This window comes from Mus caroli, unplaced genomic scaffold (genome assembly GCF_978045245.1).
Source record: "Mus caroli unplaced genomic scaffold, Mus_caroli_1 scaffold_6, whole genome shotgun sequence".
In the NCBI taxonomy this organism is placed as follows: Eukaryota; Metazoa; Chordata; class Mammalia; order Rodentia; family Muridae; genus Mus; species Mus caroli.
In genome coordinates, this window is record NW_028227261.1 from 140,767,154 (window position 1) to 140,793,437 (window position 26,284).

Genomic DNA, 26,284 nt, shown 5'->3' on the forward strand with positions numbered 1-26,284 from the left:
CCCTCCCCCTTTGTCACTGACAAGCAGATTTGGTTCTATTTTACCAAAATATCACAGACTCTGGTGGGTGCTGCCAGACCATGTAATACTCATCTATTAAGAGCATAAAAACAAAGAACCTATGAATTGTTATAAAAATTTCCATGAAACTGTGCTCCAATGGTCTTGTAAAATAAAAAAACAAATAAAACACAAGCGCTTCTTCACCAGTTCTATATTATATAATAAGGGTACATTTCTTCCTCAGTTACATATTGCATATAAATCAAGCTGAGAGCTTAAAGAGTTAAAATGACCTTTCTAAGACCTCAGTTATTATCTTTTTTGGTAATTGAATTTCCCCATATTTCAGCTTCTATGCATTCCTAGTCCCCTGAACAACAACAACAACAGAAGTGCAATCCTGGACAAACTTGTCCTTTCTGCACACATATCAATAACAAGGAGAGCAGACTCCAAGACGCATCCTAAAGGGAAAACATTCTTCAAACAACTGGCGATACCTACACACAACTGTGGTTTCAGAAAGCTGGCAGATAATGTTTCAAAACACCATCTGGGAGGTGTGCAAACTCTGACCAAGCACGGCCTCTTCTGCCTGCCCTACCCAAATAATCTGCATGCACCAGCCAGCTGGAGGATCTCTGTGTGCCCTGCCTTTATCTGCTCTGCATTCGGCACAGGACAATTTAGAGAGTTCTTGAGAGCAGTAGAGACAAGCCCTTCTCCTGCAGCAGGCTTCACAAACACAGTTTTCCCTGGCAGCAATCACAGAAACACTCCAGTTTCCAAAGATAATATTTTTCTGGAGAATTGTCATACACTAAATTTCCAGGGACACAGGAATGTCACTAATTCAGCATACTTCTTCTAAATGACCCGATTTCAATTACTTACATGATAACATCTAAGGACTATGATTTACAGCGAGAAATTCCTTCTAGTGCCAAAGCTGCCTTCATTTTCTTTGACATAAACAGCTCTTCAAAGACGTTCTCCAAGAATTCTACCATAATCTAAAAACTCTCTCCACGGGCAAATAACCAGCAAGGAAGTACAGATGATAGTCCAGAGACCCAGAACAGAAAACACTTCTCAGTGGAGCTAATCCCCTGTGTAAACTGCTCAGGCAAACATCCACGGCTTCCTTCCCCTCAGTTTCAAAGGAGCATCTCCCCATATCCTACACCCCTAAATCCAGCTTTCTTTGTGTCACCTCCCAATCACACCTCTATCACCCCACAGCTTCTCCCTGCCCTCATCCAGTACAGCAGTCGTGGTGCAGTCGGCATTTTCCACGCGTTACAGAAAGTAAAGCTTCCTTCCTTGCAAGAAAAGAGGACTCACTCACCAGGCATCCCGGAATCCAGCGTGTAACACACTGAAAGCAACTCTGTGTTAAGAGGGAGCGCGATGCGGGCTCATGCCTCCTGTTCTGGAATGTGCGGGGCGGTGGAGAGGAGGGCCATCAGAGGGGCTGGGGCGGCATGGCTCGAGGCAGGGTGCTGGGCGCGTGCGCCTGCCAGGCAGAGACAGATGGAGAGCTGACACTCCGGATTGCACTTGGAGCAGAAATGTGCAGGATGACAGGAACACATGTGGCCTTGAACCCAGCCCTGTCTCTTCAGGCAGAACAATGACAGGGACGTGTGTACAAAGTACCACAACTCCTGTCTCCCTTTCTCCACTCTCCTCCTGCCCCAGTTCCAGAGCACCAAAAAGCAGAAAGTGAAATGCAGAAAGATAAGCTAAATGCTGAATAATTCATTCACTATCACCACCCCTTCCCAGCTCCAAGTTAACCCTTATTTTGCCAAAAGATGGCAATGTTGACCTGACCCCAACTCACACTGAAAGCTGCCCTTCATCTTCTAATTTTAACAGGCATTACTGGGAAGTTTGGTTTAAAACAAACAAGGGCACAGACCACAAAGCTTTTTTTATTGATCTGGAAACCCCAAACAACCTAAAAACATCTTGTAAGACTGTGCTGTGCCAGTTTATCGCCCAGCACAAAGTATGAGCAGAACACTTCCAGCAGCTTCCCAGTAGCATGTGTAAAACAGAACACTTTTTTTTGAGGCAGAATCTAACCGTTTTTAGTTCACTACAGTGCTTCGAATCCACTGGGCTCCCAGGTTGATTTGCTCCAAACACTTTCAGCTTACTTTCCTCTACTTTACATAGAGATCCACAGGAGACAAAAACAAACTCTTCATTGTAAAGCCTTTTCAAAAGCTAAACAATCATGCCATTTTGGGAAAAGGGGGGGGGGTGCAAGGGGTGGGGGTGGGGGGGAAGACACCCTTAAATGTTTCTCCTGACTGTGAATAACACATACCCAGCCTGGTTCAATGGACTCTTCCCTATTAAGCTTTAATGGACACCATGATATATAAAACTGGGAGCCTTTGTTACAGTGCTTTATCTAAAGCTGGCTATTTCCTTCCCAGCAGTGTGTCTTTAGTCCTTTGTAAAACATCCTTGCCTCATAGGAGAAACACAAGCCTGCCTGCCTGCCTGCCTGCCTGCCTGCCTTGCCCGCCTGTTTCTAAACACACAAAGATGCCAGGCAGAAGGAAAACATTATTCTCTTCTAAAACTCTTCTTCACAATTTAACACTTGGGAACTCTTCTCTGGGTCTGTGTTTGATTGTTTGTTTTAACAACAGGGCTCACATGGTGGTCAAGCCCTTGGGCTCTACCTTTCCAGTGTACAGCCAATCCACTAGACACACACAATTCTACTAAACAATTCTACTCAGGACTGACCAGCCAGCCAGCTCAGTGACCATGAAGAGGGACCGGCCCCTTTAACTCTTGCTATTCTGACAGTGATCCATGTGTCCTTTGCTTATTCGACATTTTCCATAAGCTTTCATCAGATTGATTTTTCTCCCCTCCTTGCTGTCTTCAAGAACTACTAACAGACCCCATCTGAAAACAGGCAGTGATTTTGACCTCTACCCACTGTCTTCCGGTCTGTCCCTTTGCCTGAGAGTGCTTCAAAGCACATGCACACAACACACACCTTGCACAAACGAAAAATATTTCATCTTTGATAAACAGCATCGATCAGTAAGAACTTCTACAGCCCCTGAATGCTGTACCTGAGAAGGGCTGCTTCAGCCAGTGAACCCCTCAAAAATCCATCACTGTCAGAGACAACTTGTAAAAAGACGACAATTCATAGTGATTACTCTGTTCTGTCAGGAATAGTATACTACACTCTATTTATGAGGGCAATCTTTTTGTTCATCTTAGTTAGATGTCACTTGTAATGAGGTTCTGTGTAATGGATTTCAGTTCTGTTAAGCAGCAAGCTCAAACATTCTTGTGACAGAAATTGTTATAGCATGCATGAGTGTGATCACCAATTAAGTGCTGGCATAAGGGCCTTTATGGAATCCAGAGTCCTAAATCTGAAGATTTCCATTTTTTAAAGGAGTAGTTTTGAAAAGCCATTCAATGCTACATACCACTTTTTTTTTTCTTTAATACTATACCTATGGAAGAAAGAAAACATTTTCACAGTGGGACACCCAACCTTTCATCAATATGCACGGTGAATCACTTCTAAAATAGAAAGTCATATGACAAAATGCAATACACTTCAAGAAAACTGGATGATATCTGGTTTCAAAACTGGGTCTTAATATCGGTACACTCCAAGGCCTGAAACTACGGCTCAGAAAATTGAACTTCCATATGCTGTGTGATTATGTATCTTTTCTATGTGTAAAAAGGCTTTTTAAGCTGTTATCTGACTACAGTAATTGCCACTTTAAATTGATCCACGTCAACAAAACCTGGATCCCCGGAGATTCTCACCTTCAAGTCTGATTGCAAAAAGGGCCTGGCTGAGCATGCATCTGAGGCTGGTTCAGCGTTTTCTCAAGGAGTCTGTCCCTTGCTTTCACCTAGAGACAGGCAAAGCTGCAGCCCCATTTGGCATCTCTCCCTGAACTGGGAAACCTGGACATGTATAGATACAGTTACTTAGGCAGAAATAACTTTCCCTCTAATAAAATGAGTACAAAGAGCCAAGATCTCTAACATCCAAACTGTATAATAAAAATAGACAATCAATAGCATGATTAATGCAGTTACATAGGCAAACAACGAGAAACGCAGTGTGTACTAGGAAAGTTTGCTCCAGTACAGAGCCCTGCCCTGTGTCCCCATCAATACAGACTTTATAAAATTAAAATACATTCAGAACAACCCAGAACACCTTAATGACCCCTGAAGTGCTTTATCCGAAAAGGTGCAGCAATAGCTGACTTTTAACTTAGTGGAAAGTCTACTTTTTAAAGGGCAGTTTTAGAAAGACATTTGTCTAAATCATTACTTTGCAAATCAGCGAATTTAGCCAATAATGAAATGTTGGACGCATTAAAAAAAAAATCAGTAGGTTTGAGGCGATAACTCTGGGTTCTTCTTCATCAAAGCACAGCAGTACTGTGCCAATTCCACAGCAGAACAGCACCACAGTGCACACATCTTTCCTTTGTTCATCTCTGACTCAGCCACAGAGACCAGCCATCCAGTGACATTATCTGCAGCAAATGAGAGATCTCCACCCTGGTGAAGAGAGAGTTTGAGCAAAAGCTTTTCCAGGGTTTCGTCCCCATCCCTCTCTGCCTCTTGCTGGCTGTCCTGTGATAGTCTGCAACCTCTTGCTGGCTGTCCTGTGATAGTCTGCAAGGGCTGCACGCCGTGGGGATTAAGTGAGTTCATTCAAAGGATCTGGAACCTCATTGATCCTGATTGAAAGCAATACACCCAACCAAATACTCTCCTACCCCATCTGTTCTGGCCTGCCACCAGCTATTCAATACAGGAGAATTAATAGTTTCAGATATTCTAACCGACCCAATAAAGACACTCATTTAAGCTGGGCTGCATTAACAAAATGAGAAAAACAAGGGGAAAATGGGTTCAGACTGACGTTTTACTTCTAGTTGGCTTTAACAGCGCTGAATAAGGTGGATTCTGACTTTTTATGCGCAAGACTTGATAAACTGAATGAGAAGGCACTCAGTGATCAGCCAACGAGCATTGATGAATGGTCATTAAGACCCCCCTGCTCTAAAGGGAGACCCTTCCACAAAGTGGCACACCAGCTTGAAAGGGTGGGTTCACAAATGTCCAGATTTCTCCGCTTGCTTGTTCCACTTTCCATTTCAGACCACTGGCCACCAAATGAGGCTGACATATTGGAAAATAATGTTTTATGGGCGAGTGGTAAAAAATAAAATGGAGGCATTAGCTCTGCTTTCAAATTCAAATCTCCTAGTTTTGTCAGACCCCAAAGGTTTTGATTTTCCACCCAGCTGGAAGCTATTAGTGTTTTCTAAAGGCATCCCACTGACAGGGCAAACCTACCTAATGTGTGAGCTGTTGGGCTGAGGGCGATGGACCTCTCTGGATGAGTTCCTAACTTCTCATCACTTTGACAGTCGATTAAATAGATACAACACCCAGTAAAAATGTACATTAATTTGCTTCTGCCACTGAAAGACATTTGAAACTGTATTAAATAAAGGCCGTAATAGATTGTCTCCTGACAAAGATAAATCCAATTATACTTTGTCGGCAGGAAAAACAAACAGCGTATGGTTTAGGCTCCAAGGTAAGACAGTGCCAACCACAAAGAAGTGAGTGTGGTAGTAAATAGGTTATAAGGCTCACTGAGAGGTCCACCGTGCTGAGAGGTCAGCCGCCATCTCTTCTATAAATGCCTGCTGTAAAGCGCTGGACACAGTCCGACAATTTCTGCTACCTTGTTTGGGGAAAATGATTGGCAAGCACCTGCACCTCCTCAACTGTCTGCTGACGCACAGAAGAGACCCCAAGAACTTTGCTCAAGTGACAAAGGAAGAGTGTTTTGTCTGTCACCCTAAGAATCTGAAGGGTGTGTAAACATCAGGGGGTCAAAGACTCCTTGGGGTTGTCCTAGAAGGCCTAAGTGCTAAGCACTAAGATATAAGGGATTAAAAGGAAACATGCTGGAGAGAAGAAGGTTGACTTAATAGGTGATTAGACAGACATTACAGAGGCAGAAAGGCTGTTTTGCTTGGATCACTTGCAACTAGATGGACAAGCCCCCTCCATCCTGTGGAGACCATGCTCTGTGGTCCTTGGAGAAATCCTACTCTATTGGGCCAGGGGAAGGCAGGGAGCTAGATGGTTATAATACAGTTCTACAATTCATCTTTGTCTTATGACAAACTCAGTTTGACTTTTTCTTTTTTATCTCTATTAGCTTATGTGGGTTAATACTGGGCTCTAAAACTAGTGTGAAACTTCCAGCCTCAAAAAATGTCTTCTTAATAAGCCAATCTCTGTGCCATTTTCCTCCATATATATACACATACATACATACATACATACATATATATGCACTGACAATCATTTTGGCAGTTTTTGAAGCAATGTAGCAATGTATTTTATTTTGAATTCTGGTCAACATATATTATCCAGTGGGTAGGGTGATGCCTATGTTTAAATAACAATACTCAGGAGACAGAGTCATGTGAATCGCTGGATTTTTGAAACCAGCCTGGTCTACTTAGCAAGTTTCAGGCCAGTCAGAACTACACAGTAAGACTTTATGAATGAGAGACAAGAGAGAGAGAGAGAGAGAGAGAGAGAGAGAGAGAGAGAAACAGAGACAGACAGAGAGACAGAGAGGGAGACGGAGAGAGAGAGAGAAAAACAGAAGGAAAGAGAAAGAGAAAAAGAGAAGAAAACCTCAAATATATGCACACTCCGCATATGAAAGCAAATATGTCTGTTATTATGTACATAGTGTGTAGGTTTACTAGTATTTATGCAAAATGAAATCTCAAAAATATCACTTGCTAACAGTAAACTGTTGTAGAACCTGTATCTGTAATTATTATTTGTTTATAATAGTGGCCATGATCTTATAATAGCACAGTATATTTATTATTGTATATCTTTTGGTAATTGACAACCTTTGACTCTCAGACCTAACATTTAAGAAATTCTAAAATCTGAAAACTGTTTTTAACACTCACATTGGTTGGACATTATTTTATGTAAATGAGACTTAAATGTACTAATGTTCTTAAAAGTAGATTTCTCTGCAGGAAAAAATGGTCTAAATTCTTTCTTTCTTTTCAGCTTTTAAATAAAACAACACTTGGGTTCTAAGCCCTAGTGAGGAATCCTAGCTTTATAGACTCTTTTAGCATAAAATATCATCTTCCAATTTAAACAAATAAAAAAAGAGAGAGATCTGTAAAAGACCCACCTGCACACCAATCTGCAAAGAAGTTACCATTTCCATCTCATTTTCTAACCACAAAACCCATTGGGTTAAAAGAGAAGGTACCTAGCAGCTCAGCCCTATCCTGTGACACAGCCTGTAACACTATATGGAAAACCTTTGTCTCGATGTCATCACCCTCCCATCTTGACTAATGGCTAGTTAGTTTTGTTAAAATGCAAGGGTGATGGCGTATGCTCCAGTGAACTTCCCCTCCTCTCAGCACCAGAGACAAAAACCTGCAGCTCTGCTGTGTGCAGGCAGCCATCTGGACAGCTTTCCCTCAAAGCCCAGCCCACACCACACTGCAGGCAAAATCAGAGGGCTCCAGAGCTCTGTGGGGCTATTCATGACATACCAATTTCACATTTTCTGCTTGTAGGCTTGCAACAATAAATGCTAATGAGGACCATGAATGACAGTGTTAAAGACAATAAAAAGGTCTCCAAATCCCTTGCATATGGAGACACTGTTTTCAAAACTTCACCTTCTGTTACAGCGATGTAAGAATCTAAGGGATTAAAAAAATAATAATAACCTAAGGAAAGCAGTAAGCTGATCAAAGCACAACTGAATCCTTAAGATTGCCAGAGAAAGCAGTCTGTACAAGGCCAGCAAACAACAGATATTACCAACCCATGAATGCATAAGGCACCGCTAGTCTCTACCTTTGTGTCTTGGACATGAAGCTCAATGAGAAAAAAACCTTCTTGCTAAACACTGACACACCACCACTTTTGAGCCTGAAAAGCAGTTCTGCAAAAATGATTATAATCAGCCCGATGCCTGTCATCATTCTTTGACTTAATAGTAAACATTCAACGTATTTTTAAATAAACGAAAATGCAAACTGGTTCTCTTCTGATAACATCTATCCTTAAAACCAATCCAATAGTAGAGGCTTAGAGGAGTGGAACAAGTTCAAATCCAGGCTAATTTACAGAGCAAGACCGGAACCAGCTGGGGCTTCAGAATAAGTAATACTAAGTGTACAACTGGTAACGAAGCTGCGATGGCTCTGTGCAGGGGGATTTTATGTGAGGGTTACTTTCGGAATATTCCAAATTTCCTAAAACGAACATACATATGTTTGAACCACATGGATTCTATATAATATACATTTCTTTCAATGCAATGAAATTATAGAACAAAAACCATAAACATGGGAATATTTTAAACACCAACAAGACTCTTGCTATGCTCAGAGGAACTGTGTAGTGGTTAATTCTTTTCATTAACACAGACTTAAACACTTTCAGCAAAATCCACCAGGTGGAGCAAGGACACAGCAATACGAGAGCCCACATTTTTTTTTTTTCTGGTCATATTTTTTTTCCTCAGCACTTTTAAATCTCTAACAAACTCCCATCACCTTTTCTCCATATTGCAAATTCTTCAAATATACATACACTAATTTGTTACATTTGTATGTAGATTCAAACTTTAAAAGAAAAACCCACTTTTAGCTAGGATGAGTTTTATTACCAAATTCCATCCCAAAATGTGCTTTATCTGTCCAGAGTTCCCAGTATAGCATATCTGCTACAGCACCAAGATAAATGTTTAAATTAATATTTTATGACTCCAGCGGTGTTCGTGCCCATCCCCCCCCACCACAAGATAAGCATTTAATATAATTCAATTCTGTATATTGGAATATAGAAAATACAGTAGGCTTCAAATCTTTGAACCTCAGCTCAGTTCACTTAGCAAATTCAGCACTTCAACTTACTAAGATTATTAATTTATACCTCATTAACGTTTTCAGAAAGTTTGTCAAGACTGCCTTTTATGTGAAAAGGTCCCTTTTCCACTGCTGTGGGTACACTGACAACAGAACTAGATCACTGACCCAGCTGCTCTTGGTCAGAGCAACCCTTACCCATCCTCTCCTCCGCCACATCACCTTTTCCTGTCCGTTTCAGTCCAGATTAACAGAGCAAGCTCACCTGAAAACCACAACAAGCCATTTGTCTTTCAGTCTTTCTCAGTCCTCACTTGCTGAACTCAGTGCCCTGCTGATAGTAGCACTGGGCTGCTCTCACCTGCATTCGGAAAAACTATGACGGGGTGGGGTTGGGGGATCGAGTGACAAAACCTAGCAAAACTTGGGGAGCTCAGGAGGCAGGGTGGGGCTTTAGTGAAGAGTCTGTTTGTAGAGAGTGAGTTATGAACACTGACAGTGGCTAAAAATATATTTTTATACTACTTTTTCCATGTGCATATTGATGGTGAAGAAAAACTCTGAAGGAAAGGCAGGAGGATGCTACATAAATAGACAGGAGCAAGCCTGCAGAGAGGGAGCACCAGGCACAGGTGCTTAATGCCTGTGAGCAACAGACCACCAGGCCAGGTCAGTTGCCAGGTACACCAGGCTAGACCAGCTATTTAAATGATGATATACTTGCCCATGGCGCAGTATACAAATATTCAAACACATATTATTTCCATAAATATTATATGAATACAAAGTTGTTTTTCTAATAATTCCCATGAAACTTCTCTACAAAGTCCAACATGTTTATCACTTTGGGAAAAGCAGTGTAGAGAACTCATTGCCAGGAGTGGAGTTATGTTTGTGAATTCACCAAAAGAACACTTGGGAGAGGATGCACCTAGTCCTACAGAAATTTGATGTGCTAGGGTGGGTGATACCCAAGGGGGGTACTTCCGCTTCTCAGAGGGAAAGTGGAAGGGGTAAAGGAAGAACTGAGGGAAGGGGGATGGGAGGAGAGCGGGATGGGCATTGAGATGTAAAGTGAATAAATAAATGAAAATGCAAAATATATGGGGGAAAAAAAAACACTCTTTTTACATGCCCACAACTCTTATTTATACTTTATGTAGGCAAACACGTGCCAGTAAAGGACAAATGTCCTTCAGACTTTAAGACAGAAGCCTACGGAAGTAGTTGGACAAACCAAATTACTAGACATGCAGTCACACTTTCCACTGATGTTTGACGGAAAAACTAGCAGCTTCCCTGCTCCCCACCCACGGGGAGGACACTTCAGTCAGCAGGATAGATAAAGAAGCTGTCAGACTTCCTCTGGGGAAGGTAGCATCTTGTTATAGCCCGGGAGGTCTCCCAAAAGGCTCCCTCGCCAAGCAAGTCTTAGAATACTTTCCCTATGCAACGCCCCCAAAGCTAGACATATTGCTAACCAATATTATTTCTCACCACCTCCTGCTTCATCAAAGGGTGTGTGCCCCTTCCTGCTGCAAATGTTAACACTATATTCAAATTCCAAGGAAAAAAGAGGAAGACCCCCATCTCGAAAATCCTGTAACTTTTCTTTTAAAAACAGGATATTCTGTTTTCATGTATGAATAAATAAACCATCTCAGAACTGTTAGTTGCACACTAAATTATTATGAGTGAGTCTGACACACAGGATGTGATCACACAGTGCTGGAAAATGAGTTCTCAGGAAAGTAAGGCCGCTCTTCCATTAGCTAATGTGTTGGAGGGACAGGGATTGTCTCATAGCAAGGCCAGAGGTACAAAATGAAAGAGCCACATGTTTAAATTCTTTGAAGAAAGAGGAAAGCCAAATCTATCTGTCAATACAGACCAGAAGGAATGAACAGGAGTCTAGGCACTGGCAGAGATCTCAGCTTCACAGCCAAACCCTCTTGCACACAATGCCTCCTGAAAGAGAGGAACCCAGGCGTGAACCAGCCAGACCCATGGGACTGGCCCTGAAGGATGTCAGAGGGCCAGGAGGCTGCAGGAGATCCTGGGGTTTCACACACTCCCAGGCTGACTGTTTTGCTCTTCAGGTAATTAAACAAGGAAGCTGGGCTGCCGGGTAGAAGCCTGACCCTGAAGTCTTGGCTCCATGGTTCTGCATATCAACTTCCGTAAGAACTGCCTGGAGCATCAATAGAACAGTCTCCTTTCACTCTCTGGCATTTATTTCCTTTCTCTGTCTCTTCCAAGATCTAACCCAGAAACAATTCCTGCTGCCTACAAAAACAGCCACGCATGGAGCATGGATCTGAATTTATCACACAACAGCAAAAAAAAAAAAAAAAAAAAAAAAAAAAAAAAAAGGCTCTTTGCCACTCCCAGGAATTAACCCTGCACATTTTAAAAAGCAATTACCCAAATCACAGGAATTTATGAGAGCATTATATATAACAAACTCAGGTCATATACAGCAGTGTCTTAATCAAAATGGGTTAAAGAAAAAGCATTACTTTTAATGTGTGCTTGATTAAAGGGTAAGTTTTCCCACTGAGTAAATACTCCTAAAAATGGTTTCGGATAGTCTAGTTCACAAATTAAGTATTTGTTGTAATTCCTACAATTGTTTCAAGTAACTGTCATTAATACAAGGAATCACCTATAGTCTGTTTGATTTCACCAAGAATCTTATCTAAAGAAATTTTTTATGTATAATATCAACACCGTGTATCATAAAGGTGAAAAGAATATCTCCTAAGAGATAAGCAAGTCACACTGTATGTTTTTGCATATCAAGCAATGATTAAGCACCACCCACCCTCGATAAAGTCTCCCTTCCTTTCAAAATCCACAGAGCAAAATATTGGCTGTAAGAGACAGAGACCAAAAGAAGGAAGAACACAATAGCATGCCTGCTTGTCTGTGTTCAACACAAAGAACATTAAATGAAAACAACTGGCACGCTGCCAAATTCCTATAGAGGCAAAGAGATTCAAATAAATTGATTTCACGCATCACACTGACCTGGGATCAGTGTGCAATGCTACAATAAGCTCGAAGCTCCATGTGGGGCAAAGCCCATGAATGCTACTATACCCCTAGATATCAGACCAAAGAAATGCTAAAATAAATACAGGCTCTATTCGCAAAATCAATTTTACCTAAGAATGAACCTTCCTATTTAGGTATTAATGCTCAAAGATGGATAGGGCATTGTTGATAAGAAAAATCTCAAAAGGTATTCTCTTTTTTAATACAAATATGGCTACTGGATCCTATGCAATATATGCAACTCGGTGCTACCTAAATATCCTATCCCAAATGCAGGAATATTAAACACACAAAACTCTGCACTTGAGTTTCCTGTCTCTTTCCTTTCACAGTCCTGAAAGCCAAGAGATTTTTATTTTTAATATAGCGAATACTATAATAAACCCATCTCAGAATTGTCCTTAATAGCCTGTAAGAGCAAGTTTCTCAGGCGAGATACCACTCCCAGCGGCTCCCAACCCATCTAACACTCACAAGGACACCTATTAAGAAAGAACAGCTCCAAATGCATTCCAGAGGAGCAGGCGCATCCTGGGGCTGGTTCAGGACTCCTGAGCTGGGTCGAGGGGTGGGGCCCAGTGTGAGTTTAGGATGCCTATGGCTCTGAGGTTCAGTCCAAGCACCAAAACAAAATATGATGACAACCAAACCAGCAGAGGAGACACACAGCAGCCAGCATTCTAGTGTCACTAGTTTCCAAGCTGGCAGCGCGCCTTGGGTTCTGTTTCCCTGCCTCAAAGTCCCCACACAAACCAGACTCTGGCGCCTCCTCGGGCTGTTCTCACTCACAGCGCCAGCTTTTCAGCTGGTAATTCTTTGCTTTGTCTGCTTCCAAATTACAACTCCAGGAACCCAATGGATTCCAGGTGCTTGCAAATGCAGAGTGTGTGTGTGGTTTTTGTTCTTCTTGGCTTCTTGGATGAACTCAATTCTCAAGCTCATATTTCTATACAGCCATTACTATCACAAAGAGGGAGAAATAACTAGGAATACATTTTTTCTAGCACAACAGAAAAAACAAAGGAAACCTGAAAGTTTAAAAGCAGGCTGTCGTAAACATGCCTGTTAATGGTCATAACTTTTAAGTTGCACAAACACATAGAGGAAAAGAAAGCTAGAAAGGGGAAAGAAATTCTGCATGGAATCTGTGATTTTTGATGCTGGGGACTCAGGATTTGCATATTATAACAAACAGACATACTATGGTGCATGAAGAAGCATGTCCTTACATTGGTTTTCCTCTCCAGAATGCTTTTCCACTCTGACATGATTCAGTGCAGGCAGGCTACAGATCTATTCCGTGTGACCGACAGAGAATGCAATTGATGGGGGATGGGGTGAGGAAAGATGATAATTTTATGTATCTACAGTATGTGCTCAAGTTTTTAAATCCAATATCTTTTTCAATATTTAAGTGCCACTTTAGATATTTTTGCCATATAATGTGAACCCCTATAGAGATAACAAGGCAAAATGCTGAGTTCTGTTCTGTTCTTAAATAGCTACTTTGTTCAGATGCTGAAACGTAGAAAACAATTCTAAATCACGGACGGTTGTCCTTATTATCTTGTTCCCTTTAAGTTACAGTATCGACCACATTCTTCTTCTCTGTGCAAAACTGTGGAAGTATAACCAACCAAGATTACAATTGTCAAAATTAACGTTTAATAACAGCAGTCCATAAACTAGGAAAGATGAAGGAAGCAAATGTGGGAGAATTATCATCTAGGTAGCACAATTGACTTCCTTGCCTTCCCCTTTTAACTGGCATTGCTCACTACTCACATAGAAAGGCGGAAGTAAATGAAGGGACCAGATGAAAGAAATGTAGATGCAGACACCAAAGTGCAGAACTTCCCCCGGAGGGATGGAAAACTCTAAAGGACACTGTTTCATGTTCTGTGTTCTTAAATACATCCTCATTTGCCACCATCTTCCTGAGAACTTTTAGTCAGTAAAAAAGATCCCTGTGCGGTGCAATCCTGCCACATCCGGAACAGGCAAGAGGAGGGCCAAGTGTTCATAGTCACTCTTGCCTAGATTGCACTATGAGACCCTGTTTCAAAGAAACAACAAACATACTACTATAATAACAATATAAATAATAATAAGCCAGTACGTATTTTGAGGAATTAGGAACTAGATATTGCTGAAACTGTGGGACAGCATCAAGCAGGGATGTTTCCAAAGCAATGGCCACAAAAGCTGCATCCTTTGCTAGTCCACTTCTCGGGAAAGCAGACAGTCACACAAACTCAAATCTCTTCTGAGCCACTAGAGTGCCAACCATGATCACACAACATTTGTGCTAACTACCAACCTTGTCTCAGCACAGCTTTTTCTTATGAGTGGAGCCTCTGACCAAGTCCATTCTCAGCAAAAGCTGGAGCAGAGCTTTCAATAGGTCATTAACACCTCGTCTGTGGTTCAGGACAGATCTTCAGAAGCTTCTAGGCAAGTGGCAGCATGCACTTAGTTTATACTTGGTGTTTTCCTAAAGTTAGACATCACTTTTTTTTTTTTTTAATGTACCAACAGATATGAATTCTGCTCAGAAAGGATGATGGTCAGCTGAAAATTTTTAAAAATCAAATCCATCAAAAGAAATCATAAATTGAAAAGCACTCGTTTGCCTGTTTCGTCAACAAACTGAGAAACCACCACCTTCTCATTACAATAAACCCAGAAATTGTGGTACGGTTTTTTTTTTTTTTTTTTTTTGCTCTGCTACTCCAAGTGTTGCTTGGTTTCTAATAGATGTGTTGTGAAACATGGCAAGAAGCAGAAAAAGTAAAATTGATAGTTGATCATTTGATCTCTCTAGACCCCAAACTATTAAGCAGAATTCGCAAAGGCTGGTTGATCCCCACCCAAACTCACACCCAGAGGCTCCACACACAAGTGGTTAAACCATAAAGACAACTCTATCAACAGGTACAGATAAGAAAAAGTCTTCACAGTAATAATGTATTGGGAGCAAACGATAGATTGATTTTCTAATACATAAAGTAAATGTCAAAATCAAAATGTGCATCTGTTCCTTACCTTGACAATATTCAAAGTTCGCCTTTTTCCGGCAGTCACCTATCACTACACTCAGTGCTCTCCAAGTGTTTCTTTTGACAGATATCATTCTCCAGCAAGCGCTGTGCTAATTTCCTCTGCTGCTCGGACTGGGACCCAGATAAGTTCACCAGCCCACAGATCAATCTTTTCTATTGACAACAACAAAGGGGAAAAAAAAATGCACACATCACAACCAGGCTAAAGCATCCTTCCCATCTATTTACATGATAAACTAGACCAGCTCTGTGTTTAAGAAACAGATACACGCTCTTCCATATTGTAGCAGAACTCCCCACTACCTCAGTCCCTGTAAGAGGTCTTCCGGGACACTCTGAACCTGCCAATCATCTGATTCAAAGATGGACACCTCCACACCAATGTTCTTTTAAGGTGGTTTTCAAAGTATACACCAGTCAATACTTTAGGAGGGCACGTTACTCTTCACCCATTTCCAAATGAAATGAAATATGAATTAGCAAGACATAGTTTCTGTAGAACACTCTTTGGAATTATTATATGTTTTGTTTTTGTAAGTTAAATGTTCTTTCAGAACAAAATATCTACACTCTTTCTCCTTATGCCCAAACTTCAGCATTGTCATTATTAGTTACAATAGTGGACAACCATTGAGGATCATGGAGAATAATTTTAGGTAATTGACTACTTTCAAAATTCTTCATGCTAGATAGATATGGTGTGTGAAACCTGTAATCTAAGCAAACAGGAAACTGAGGCAGGAGAATTGCCAAGAGTTTGCATAATGAATTCCAGGCCAGCCTAAGCCAGAAGAAAAAGTAAAGATTCTGAAATAGAAAAAGCTTAGTTAAGAAAACTGGTGGACAATTCTGCTCAGCCCATAAATCTCTACAGCTTTCTTCTTTAAGATTCAAATTTTCTCATTCTCCCACTAAACTGACAACTTCCAAATGGATTTCTTCATCCATGTTCTGTGCCCACTAATCACCTATCACTTCTAGAATCAGTAGTATGAATCCCCGTAAGATGACAAAACGATTTACTATTTAATTCCTACGATCTATAAGAGCTTAAGAGAAGCACATGCACATAAAAGTAGGAATTCAATAAATCAAAAAAATATATAGCTGCAGAAAAGCAATTTCAAAAAGTATTACCATAGATGAGCCTGTATTTTTAGACTAATTACTTTGTAGGGATTTAAGTTGGTAAATGCACGAATGTAAACAGCTCCTTAAACTGTGGGTTGCAACCCCATGTGGGGCCACTTAATTGAATATGGGGGTCATGAAAAATAGGCAGCAGTAAAAGGCTTCCAAAAGGACTACAGCCAACAGTTAATTAAAAACGCAAAAAGGCCTGAACCGAGGTGTTTCTGGCAGCATTTGCCCATGTTCTAACACATGGTTTCTCTGCCGCCTTGGTTTGGAGCACCCATGAGCTCTGTGTGCTGTGCAGGCCATCACACAACACCAGTGACCACTGCCTGATATTCCACAGCTCAGATTAAAGGCTGCTGAATATTATGAACTACACTGTCGTTACTGGAGATATGGGGGTTCTCTTATCTTCTAGAAACATCAGACTTCATAGTTTCCAATGTATCAAATTAGTGTACTCTTGGAATGGATGTTTGAGATGATAACTTGAGTTTCATTAAAAAAAAAAAATTAACTGAAATTGGCTTAGAAAAAAGGCAGAATTTTTAATAATGCTGAAATGGACATAAACATAATTTTGCCATTCTGCACTTTGAATTTATGCAAAGGAGAATTCTCAGTACTGAATATCATAAAATCAAAGCATTGATCAATTCTGAAAATATATTGACAATGCACAGTATCAGGCAGAGTTAAGTGTTCAGCCCCAATTAACTTTTTATGTCAGGAAGTTGCATTAGTAACCAAAAATGCTTTCATCTTTGGTAAAAAGAAGAAGTACATAGTAAAGTATTATTTTAAGATAAATTTCTTCATAATTCACTATCAGCATTTGATGTGTCCATCTACTTCATACCTATATATACAGAATCATGTAAAAATGTATTAGGCAGAAGAGGTCATGTGTAGAACAGTTTAAGTAGCTCTGCTCTGATATACTTCTAAGAAGTATTCTGTTAAAGTACCTGTGCCCTTTATATGACACCATATGGCTCTGCTGTGTGTCAATGGTTGACTATTTCTCTATGATAAAATATTAAAAATTAATGAAAGATACATAGATGATAGATAGATAGATAGATAGATAGATGTACAGCTTAGGGAAAATGTGGTACTACACATTCCTTGGATGAGAACTGTCTCAAAGAACATGAAAGACAATCAGTTAAAAACTGAAAACATTTAATTTACTATGAAAACTAATAATTTTATTAAAAATGACAAAGGAAATACTTTAAATAGAAAGTAACAAAGATATGTAGCTATTTATAACATTTTCAGAGTATATAAATACTCAAATACTGCTGGTGCAGAGGACCATATATGAGTGAAATAAGTACAATTATAAATACTAAGTAGGACTACATTGAGAAGATGGATGATATTTCTTTGTAAAACAAGATTTGTTATTTCTCAAGCTTCTATGCCAAGGCAGCAAACAAACAAACAAATAAACAAACAGAAGTTTAATAACACATTGGGCAAAAAAGAAAGTGGACAGACTTTTAGATTTCAGTACTGATGTATGATAACATTTTTGGTTTCAACAACTGTCAACAAAAGACATCATAGAGAAATTGTCACCAAAAGACATCAGCTCATGGTTTCTTGTGTGTCAGCTATAGGCCCCAGCTCACTGTCTCCCCTGAGTGAGGGAAGCCAAGGAAACAAACCCCAGAATTGGTCTATTTCTTACCAGACATACAGAGTTAGGCCAACTTTTAACAAAAATGGTGTCAAGAATTTCAGTTCTGAGGTATGCAAAATTATCACATGAAGAAAGACCTCTAAGAGACAAACTACAAGGTGAGAAGCCGTCATTCAGGACAGACCAGTGTTACACTTCTGAACTTCACTTCTACCATGTACTTTAAGGAAGACTCTGAAGTATATGAGTTAGCAGGGAGACAGTGTTACCAAATATTCCAAATGTACACAATTATAATCTTTAAATATTACCAGAGTATATAAATATACACTCAAACAGCACAGAATGCAAAGCTACAGATACACACCAGCACCCACCCCTTAGCTGTCTGATAGATGATACATACCACCATTAATAGAGTTTTGAAAGAAAGTTAAAAAGGAAAGGAGGAAGCAAGGGAAGGGCAAGGGGAGAGAGAGAGAGACAGACAGACAGACAGACAGACAGAGACAGAGACAGAGACAGAGACACAGAGAATGTTAATCTCTGGACTTGGAGTGTATTTGTGTCTCATATATCTGATATATTAAAAACTCTTCCCATATGAAATGGTAATAAAATGCATTATAACATATATGTTCAGACACGTGTGTACCTATTCTACAGTAAAGTTTCTATCATACCTCAGCAACAGGAAAATTTCAGAATTTCCCTTTATCTTTAATAATCTCTTTGTTTAACCCTCAGCCCTCGGATGCACAAAACCTCTTCCTTCACGGGGAACACCCTGCGAGCAAAGACAGAAAGCTGTGCTCCACTAAGGGTAGAGTGCCTCAAACAATTTGTAGTCCTACAGGAGTGTTATTAAAAACGCTCAACGTGCTGTATTACCATGGAAATTGTGGAAAACATACATTCCCAAACAAATATTACTTTTTCTCAATGGTATGAGGTAATGAAAAGCACATGTTTAAATCTGCCATCCGTGCAGTAGTTCAAGCTGCAGCTAATAGAAAATACAGAGACTGAACCCTGCTATATAAAGGATTCTTGTTACAGAAATATAATGTGAAAACCAGATGCAGACAGAAAACCTTAATCACAGATGGGAATGTAATCACTGGCATACAGAATACGTTTTTGATCAATCTTAACCATATGCTCAATGTATTTATTTTCTAAGGAATGCAATAACTTGAGAGAACCTTCTATTTGAATTCAGTTAACCTCATATTTATAATGCTTTTATCTTACTCCCCCATCCCTTCCCTGTGTACACTGAGCCAAGGTTTTAAAAGGAAGAGCTGCTGGCCTTGGCAAATCATTCTTGTATCAGTTTATCTTTCAAAAATTTAATAGGATGTAAAGACTACACACATCAAAATCAACCTCAGAAGAGATGAAGTGCAGCTGCCCGATACAGTACTGCTCAATCACTGCCAGGAAACCTTTCACTGCCTGAATGCATTCTCGGGAGACTTCTATCAACATCTGAGGAAGTTTTTTCTTTTAGAAAATAATATATGATTCTTCAGAAAAAAACGAGCATTTACATGTACTTGTTTTATCTATCAACCCTGACTGATTAAACTTTAACTTTTCTTGACTGAAACACTTTCTAGGATAAAGAGCCTACATTTACATGAACAAAAACACAGTTGGCTTTTGGGCTATGAAAGGAATCTACTGTGCTTAAGGAAGCAGGGCCTTGTTATGTTCCCGCACTTGGCTGGGCTTGGCTTTCTCCTTTGGAGGTGTGGCCCTCTCCTTTGCTGTGGCCCTCAATCTGAAGAAGATGGAAGAATTTAGTGCTTCAACCAAGACTACTAATGGGATGCTCCTGGACTTGGCTTTTTGTAGCGTCCCAAGCCACAGGTCCTGGGAACTACAGTATACCGGTTCCACAAGCCTCCTTGACATCCTCTCCTCCTCCTTTCTACTAACTACCCACCTCCTGATACACTCACACAAACACACAGCCCTCACTCTTGCCCCATCATTGAAGACCCTATTCCAAACTACAGTTCTCAGCCTTCTCTTCAACCACAGCTACAGAGAACACCTTTTAACAGAGGAATATGTCATTTCTTCTTTACAGCTTGGTCTGCCGCCCCCAAGACTCTGTTCACTTAAGGCACAGACAGATCCTTCTTAACCCTCAGGTCTCCCTCTGGTACCCATCTCCTCTGAAACAGTTTCCAAGCCACAAGTTCTCTCACCTCCCCACCACCACCCACCACCCACCCACCCCCACCCCCCGCCACTGGCATCTTTTTTACATTGTTTTCTAGTTGTCTTCATTATCTGACACTATAGGATACATCCAACAGGTTTCTATATTATGCTTCCCTCTCCTACTCCCAAGTCCCGAGAGGATTCGCACCTGTGTTTCTTGTCACCCTGTCCTCTATATTTCACATTGCATTTGGCACATTAAAAACAATCCAGAATAAAAACAACACCAAACAAGCAAACCCACCCAATGAAGTTTGACAGTGGCCCCATTTATCCCGTCAGATTTTGAGGAATCTTTTCCTGGGCAGCTCTTGACCAGGTGATCTTTCAGTGTTCTCAAGATTTCCATATCATTGCCATCTCTGTCAGATTTGGCTACATCCTTCCTGCTAGGTGCTGTGTAATGCGCCCATACCCATGTAAGCTGTACAGTCATTGGAGGAGCGCTTGCAAACTTAGGCATGACAAGCACGGCTCTGGCAGGCCTTTATCTGCTCTCTCCTTCCTTCTGCCCTGCTAAAAATCATTAGATGGCATTCCTGAAGCTAGCCACCAGGGTCTTTCCCCTTATTTGTCCACTTCCTCATCCTGAGACCAACCACCAAGGTCCAGCTACCAAAGTGTTAAAGTCCAGCAATCAGGAGTCCCCTTTGGCTCACCTAATAACATACTCAATTAGAATTAAATACCTTTATAAACTACTGTTTTCTGATGTCTCATATCTGTCTCCTCTCTAACCTGAGGCAGTCCTTTGTCCCCCAGGGATAAACACCCCTCTTGTCTTTGTCTCTCATTCCCTGTCCTTTGCCTCTCTGGGGCAAATAAATCTACTTTGTGCTGAGAACTTGGTCTTGTCCTGAACTGATACTTTTCCTTACAGCCAGAGTCCAAGATATGAATTACTCAGACCTATAAAGGCCAGCACTGCCACCAATGCAGAACAAAACACCATGACTGATGACTGCAGTTTATGCCCATATAGCCTGTGATGGTGAGTCTTGACTAGATTATGAGAGGTCTAGGGGATGGGTAAAGAAAAATACACTTCCAGGTTTGCCTGAGAGAGCATTACCAGAAACATTTAGTATCTAGGATAACAATTGACGATGTAAGGAGCAGCCTGCCCCTAATAGGTTGGGTGTGCAGATGAAACAAACCCGGAAGAATGAAGCACTGGGACAACAGAGGCTCGCTTTCTCTTGCCTTCTCTGCTTGATATATATTCTCCCCCCATGTGCTCCCATCCCTGGGATTATTTTGCTTCAACACAGGCCTGTAAGACTAGCTGGCCTCCTCCAGACTAAAACCTTTGAAGCAGAGAGCCCAAATAAACCTTTCCTGCTTTAAACTGTTTCTCTTGGCTATTTGTTACAGTCACAGAATATTAACCCAAAGTTAAAGGCAGCCACTCACTGTAGCAAGTTTTAGACACAGAGTTCCTTCAGTTTGTGAGGGAAGAAATTTTTTCCCATTCTCTCTGTGCCTTCAGATTACACTGGTCCAGCACAGCCATTCAAAGAATCAGTGTTACTTTGTGAATGTGGTCAGTTTGCATTGCTTGACACTAAAAAGAGAACAGTTCTAACAGAATGCTTCATCTTATCCTTGCAGCTATCCCCTGACCGCCAGACTTTGCACAGAGTCATGACCAGATGCTAATACCACCTCAGCAATGATTTTGCAGGCATGGGAATTCACCTCACTCCTCCCATGGCCATCATTCAAGCATTGTTTCCTGTCTGCATTGTGTCTGACACTGTGTGGGCACATCTTACTGTCTTCCTTATTAACTGTGTCCCTCTTGTTTTGTTGATTATCCTCGCCCTCACCCTTGGCATTATGCTTAGCATACAGCAGTAATCCAGAATAGAAAGATTCACACATATGAACCAGACTAAGTGGTATCACAGCGGCTCAGTTCTGGGACTCCCACAAATCTTTCCCTACATAGCTACTGGCCATATGACTTTTCTGTGGTCCTCAAATTGACATAACACTCTAGTCTTCATCAGACTTGGCCACCTTCTTCCTACTAGATGCTATGTATAAGAGCCATTTCCCACCTGTACTGTAGATCCACAGGTCATGGTTCTGCTCATTAAGACAAAAGCAAAGGTCTTTTCTTAAAGCAGACCTGCTAAAATTATAATTTTTCTTTATGAAAGCTACTACTGTACTAATGATAGAATTAAGTACTATTCCTAAGCTGCAGCAGTTATCAAGATGCAGGTAAACACTTTGAAATAACAAAGAAAACAATACTGTTAATGAATGTATTGTGATTTATTTTCTCCCTATAATTTCATCTGTGAAAGACTGTCTCTAGAGGATAAAAGAAGAGAGAAACAATTATTTCCAAAGAAATAAATTCTTTAAATAAAGGTACTTGAACCATGCTGGCAACCTTCATATAAAAGAAAAGGAGATTCTGAAACTATCTGCATCTAGAATTGACCTCGCCTCTGTCAAGAGGATTCTACAACCTCCCAGCAGCAAGCATGGTCTTGACACAGGTGCCACTTATTAGCTTATCATTAAAAATACAAAATCACCACCACCACCACTACCACCACCACTGACGCCACCACCACTACATTCCTGTCTCAGAAACTTGCAAAGTTGGGGTATTTTCAAACCCTAAGTAATAACGTTTTCAAAAGCAATGAAAAGCCTTGTTTTCCATTGATGGTGTAATTCTCACCTGCAGCCTGTGTGGCTACCTCTATTTACAGGGCTGTCTCCAGCTAGTGAGATTTAAGGATCTCCAGGAGAGTGGTAATAAGCCCTGGACCAGTGGTGATGCCTTAAAGCAACGAAGTCAGCCCTTGCCCAACACCACACATGCAGGATCATGTGAGGTTGGCCAAGTGAGGTTGTTCTCATCTGGGGGGATGAGGTGGGGGAGTCTGATAGCAGAGAAAAGAGAATTGTCACTCTGTTGGCTTTCTCCTTCAGCATTTATATTCCGTTTAGGGCCTGAGCCAATGATGTTACTGTTTATTCCTAGAGGCCTTCCTTCCTTAATTAATCCTCAGAAAAGAAAGAAGGGAAGGAAGGGAAGGAAGGGAAGGAAGGGGGGAAGGAAGGGAGGGAGAAAGGGAGGGAGGGAGGGAGGGAGGGAGGGAGGGAGGGAAGAAAAGGAAGGAAGGGAGGAAGGAAGGAAGGAAGGAAGGAAGGAAGGAAGGAAGGAAGGAAGGAAGGAAGGAAACCTCTCACAGATATGCCCAAGTCTGCCTCATTAATGCACTAGGCATTTCTCAATCCAGTCAGGCTGAAAAAAATTAAACATCACAGAGGGTACTGTATTTTTTAGTCACTGCTACACAACATACAAGCCAAAATATGGCTGCAATAAATTGTGCACTTGAAAAGAGAACACAATAAAAAAGGGACCAAGGTGGAAAGAGGTGGGGCAAGAAAACAAAAGGCTTGCTGTTGAAACCAAGTTTGTTCTCTACTTTTAGTCATTAAATGTTTCCAGAGAAATTTCAGTAAATGACTTGAGCTCAAGGTGTGAGCTTTTCCACTATTTAACAAAGCGCCAAAAAGGGCCCCAACTGTTCTGTCCATACTGCCACACTAAAGGGGCTGGTGAACCAGCTAAATCTCATGTAGAGATCCTATCAGGAGAGAGGCCGTAGCCTCAAAGAGAATTGTTTCTCCAGAGGATGAGGAGAAGATGAAGTGGTCCTAGTCTCACTTAGTCCTCAGAAAGCACACAAGCAGCCCAGGCAAAAAGAGAAAAACCTACCTATGGCCAGGTATATGCCCATATCTCCAGAGTCAAGTAGAATCCTTCAGTATTTTCTAAATGGAGGAATGACCACAAAAGAAGACACACTACGAGTTTCTAGAAAATGGGGTTGACAATTCCATACTGGGGAAGCCCAGAAAAACAGCAGCCTTGATGTGCCTCTTATCCCTGTCAACTTCTGCACGCTCTCTGAGACCATGCTATTCTGGTCTGAGTGAGTACTGTTTCTAAAGAGAAAGAAGAAGCAGATTAAGTCAGAGGACCTTGTGAGCCAGGCCTCCTCTCTGGCATACTCTACTCCCCTCGGGCAGGGAAGGGCCAGTCCTTCTCCCAGATGGGTGAAGTCCTGGGCCAGTGAGCCTCAGGCTGACACTGCAGCCTGCTGTTCTGCACCTGATGACAGCACCGAGATGTATTAAAAGCTTGATGCCTAAGCACCCGCTTCTTCAGACAAAGGATACCTGGGCCTCCTTTTCTTCTCTAAGTGCAACATTGCTGTGAGTTTCTTGAACATCCGCCACAACTAGAACTGTGTGCAACTTTTGAGCATGAGCAGCGAGCAGAGCACCCTCTTCTTCTCCTCCTTGCCCTTCTCACCTAACAACATACCTCAAAAATGGTTCTCAGACAATAACATGATTGCCCTTTGAAAAGAGGGTGGTTTTATGGTGAAGTTTTGTCAAGATTTTTTAACTATGAAAATTAATTTCTCTCAAGCATAGTTGATAACAGAAGAGAAAAATCCATCCAAAAATCAATTCTGACAGATCTGATTAAAGCTTAAAAATAAAGATAAACAAGGTGGTTTCAAATTAAGCAACACTGAACAAGGCCTTGACATGATTTTATTAATTCCCACACATTCTATGCATGGGGTATAGTATGTGATAATATATTTTAAATGTATAAGAATGTAGCCTTTCGCCGGGCGTGGTGGCGCACGCCTTTAATCCCAGCACTCGGGAGGCAGAGGCGGGTGGATTTCTGAGTTCGAGGCCAGCCTGGTCTACAAAGTGAGTGCCAGGACAGCCAGGGCTACACAGAGAAACCCTGTCTCGAAAAAAAAAAAACCAAAAAAAAAAAAGAATGTAGCCTTTCAGTGAAAGGTGGTCTTAAAGATAATTTAAAAAACCCTCCAATTTTTAAAAATAACTGTTGTATTTATAGATACACAGTAGGAAAATAGTATTCTTCTTATAAGACAGAATGTGTGCTTTATTATAAACATTTTTACTAAAAATACAAACAATTAAAAATAAGAAATATAGTCTGATAAAAATGTATTTCTCAATTGAATGCATCAGATAAATTCAAATATTAAGGGAAGAAAGAGACATATAAGCACAGACTGATGACCAAGAACACCAACAAGAGAAGGCCTCAGAAACTACCCTAAAACTCCAGGGTTCTGGGATCAATATCCATATGGTTATATTGTCACTACATAAGTGGCATTATGTGTGCTATGTTATACTTTATGGATAATTTGCATGACAGCTTTTCAGGTCCTGGCAGCCATGGTGATTGTAAAGAAAGTTGGAAAAAAAATACACCTTCCTGGCTTAATTCACTGTAATATTTTCCAACTACTTTCATGTCTCAATCTATATGGAAAAAAATGACATTATGAATTTTATTCTAAAAGTCCTCATGTATGGACTGGGTCTTTGATTGATTTTTTTTTCAATATTTTAATGTATATTTGTTCTCACTTAAAGAAGCCAGGAAAAGCATTATGGCATGAAAACGTCTTTGGTCTACAGACAATGCACAGTACATTAAAGAGATGCAGCTAGGTTCAAAGAGCTCATGGGAAAGCTACTCTTGCCTCATCCAGAAGACCACAGAGTCTGGAATCTGATATGTGCCATTTCCAAGATTGTCCCCATCCCCATCACCTGATGCTTACCTCGATAGCCTGTCCTGTCTACCTTCTCACCACTATGAAATGTTAGAGCTGAATGAAGTTTTATAAAATATCAAGAACCAACTCTCAATGTTTGTAATACATAAAAGAAGGTCAAGCAGAAGTGGCTTTTGCACACTGGGGGGCTAACAGCTCAGCAGGCCTGGTCACTTCTTACTCTCCCAAGTAGCTAGAAGACATCTACAGAGAGACAGGTTACAACCTTTTACAACCTTCTGAAAGTGGTTTATGGAGTCAAATCCACAAGAGGGACATAACCCAAAGAAATACACCTGTATAGCCACGCCTACCATTTGCTGGTCCTGTCTCCTCCTCCCAAAGATAACTGAAACCGTGAGAATCCCTCGGGACAAAGGGTCCAAATGTCTCTGCAGCTCCTCTCTGATACTGGGATATTTTGGGTTTGTAGTACGGCAGAATGGCTGCCCCTTCAACAAGCAGCCAAAGAAATTCCCAAGCTGTAACAAGCTAAGCACACTC

General features: G+C 40.9%; 1 protein-coding gene across 4 annotated transcripts in view; it reads right to left on the minus strand.

The window, feature by feature from the left end:
* Nucleotides 1-26,284, minus strand: part of Runx1t1 (RUNX1 partner transcriptional co-repressor 1) — a 150,014-nt gene that overhangs the window by 106,697 nt on the left and 17,033 nt on the right. For 2 of the 4 annotated variants that reach the window (XM_029476269.2, XM_021159346.3), the window contains exon 2: nucleotides 15,084-15,253. The exons of the other annotated variants lie outside the window; for them this stretch is intronic. In XM_029476269.2, the coding sequence (XP_029332129.1) occupies nucleotides 15,084-15,171 (88 nt within the window). In that variant the 5' untranslated portion in view covers nucleotides 15,172-15,253. The remainder of the gene's footprint in view (nucleotides 1-15,083; nucleotides 15,254-26,284) is intronic. 4 annotated transcript variants of the gene reach the window in all.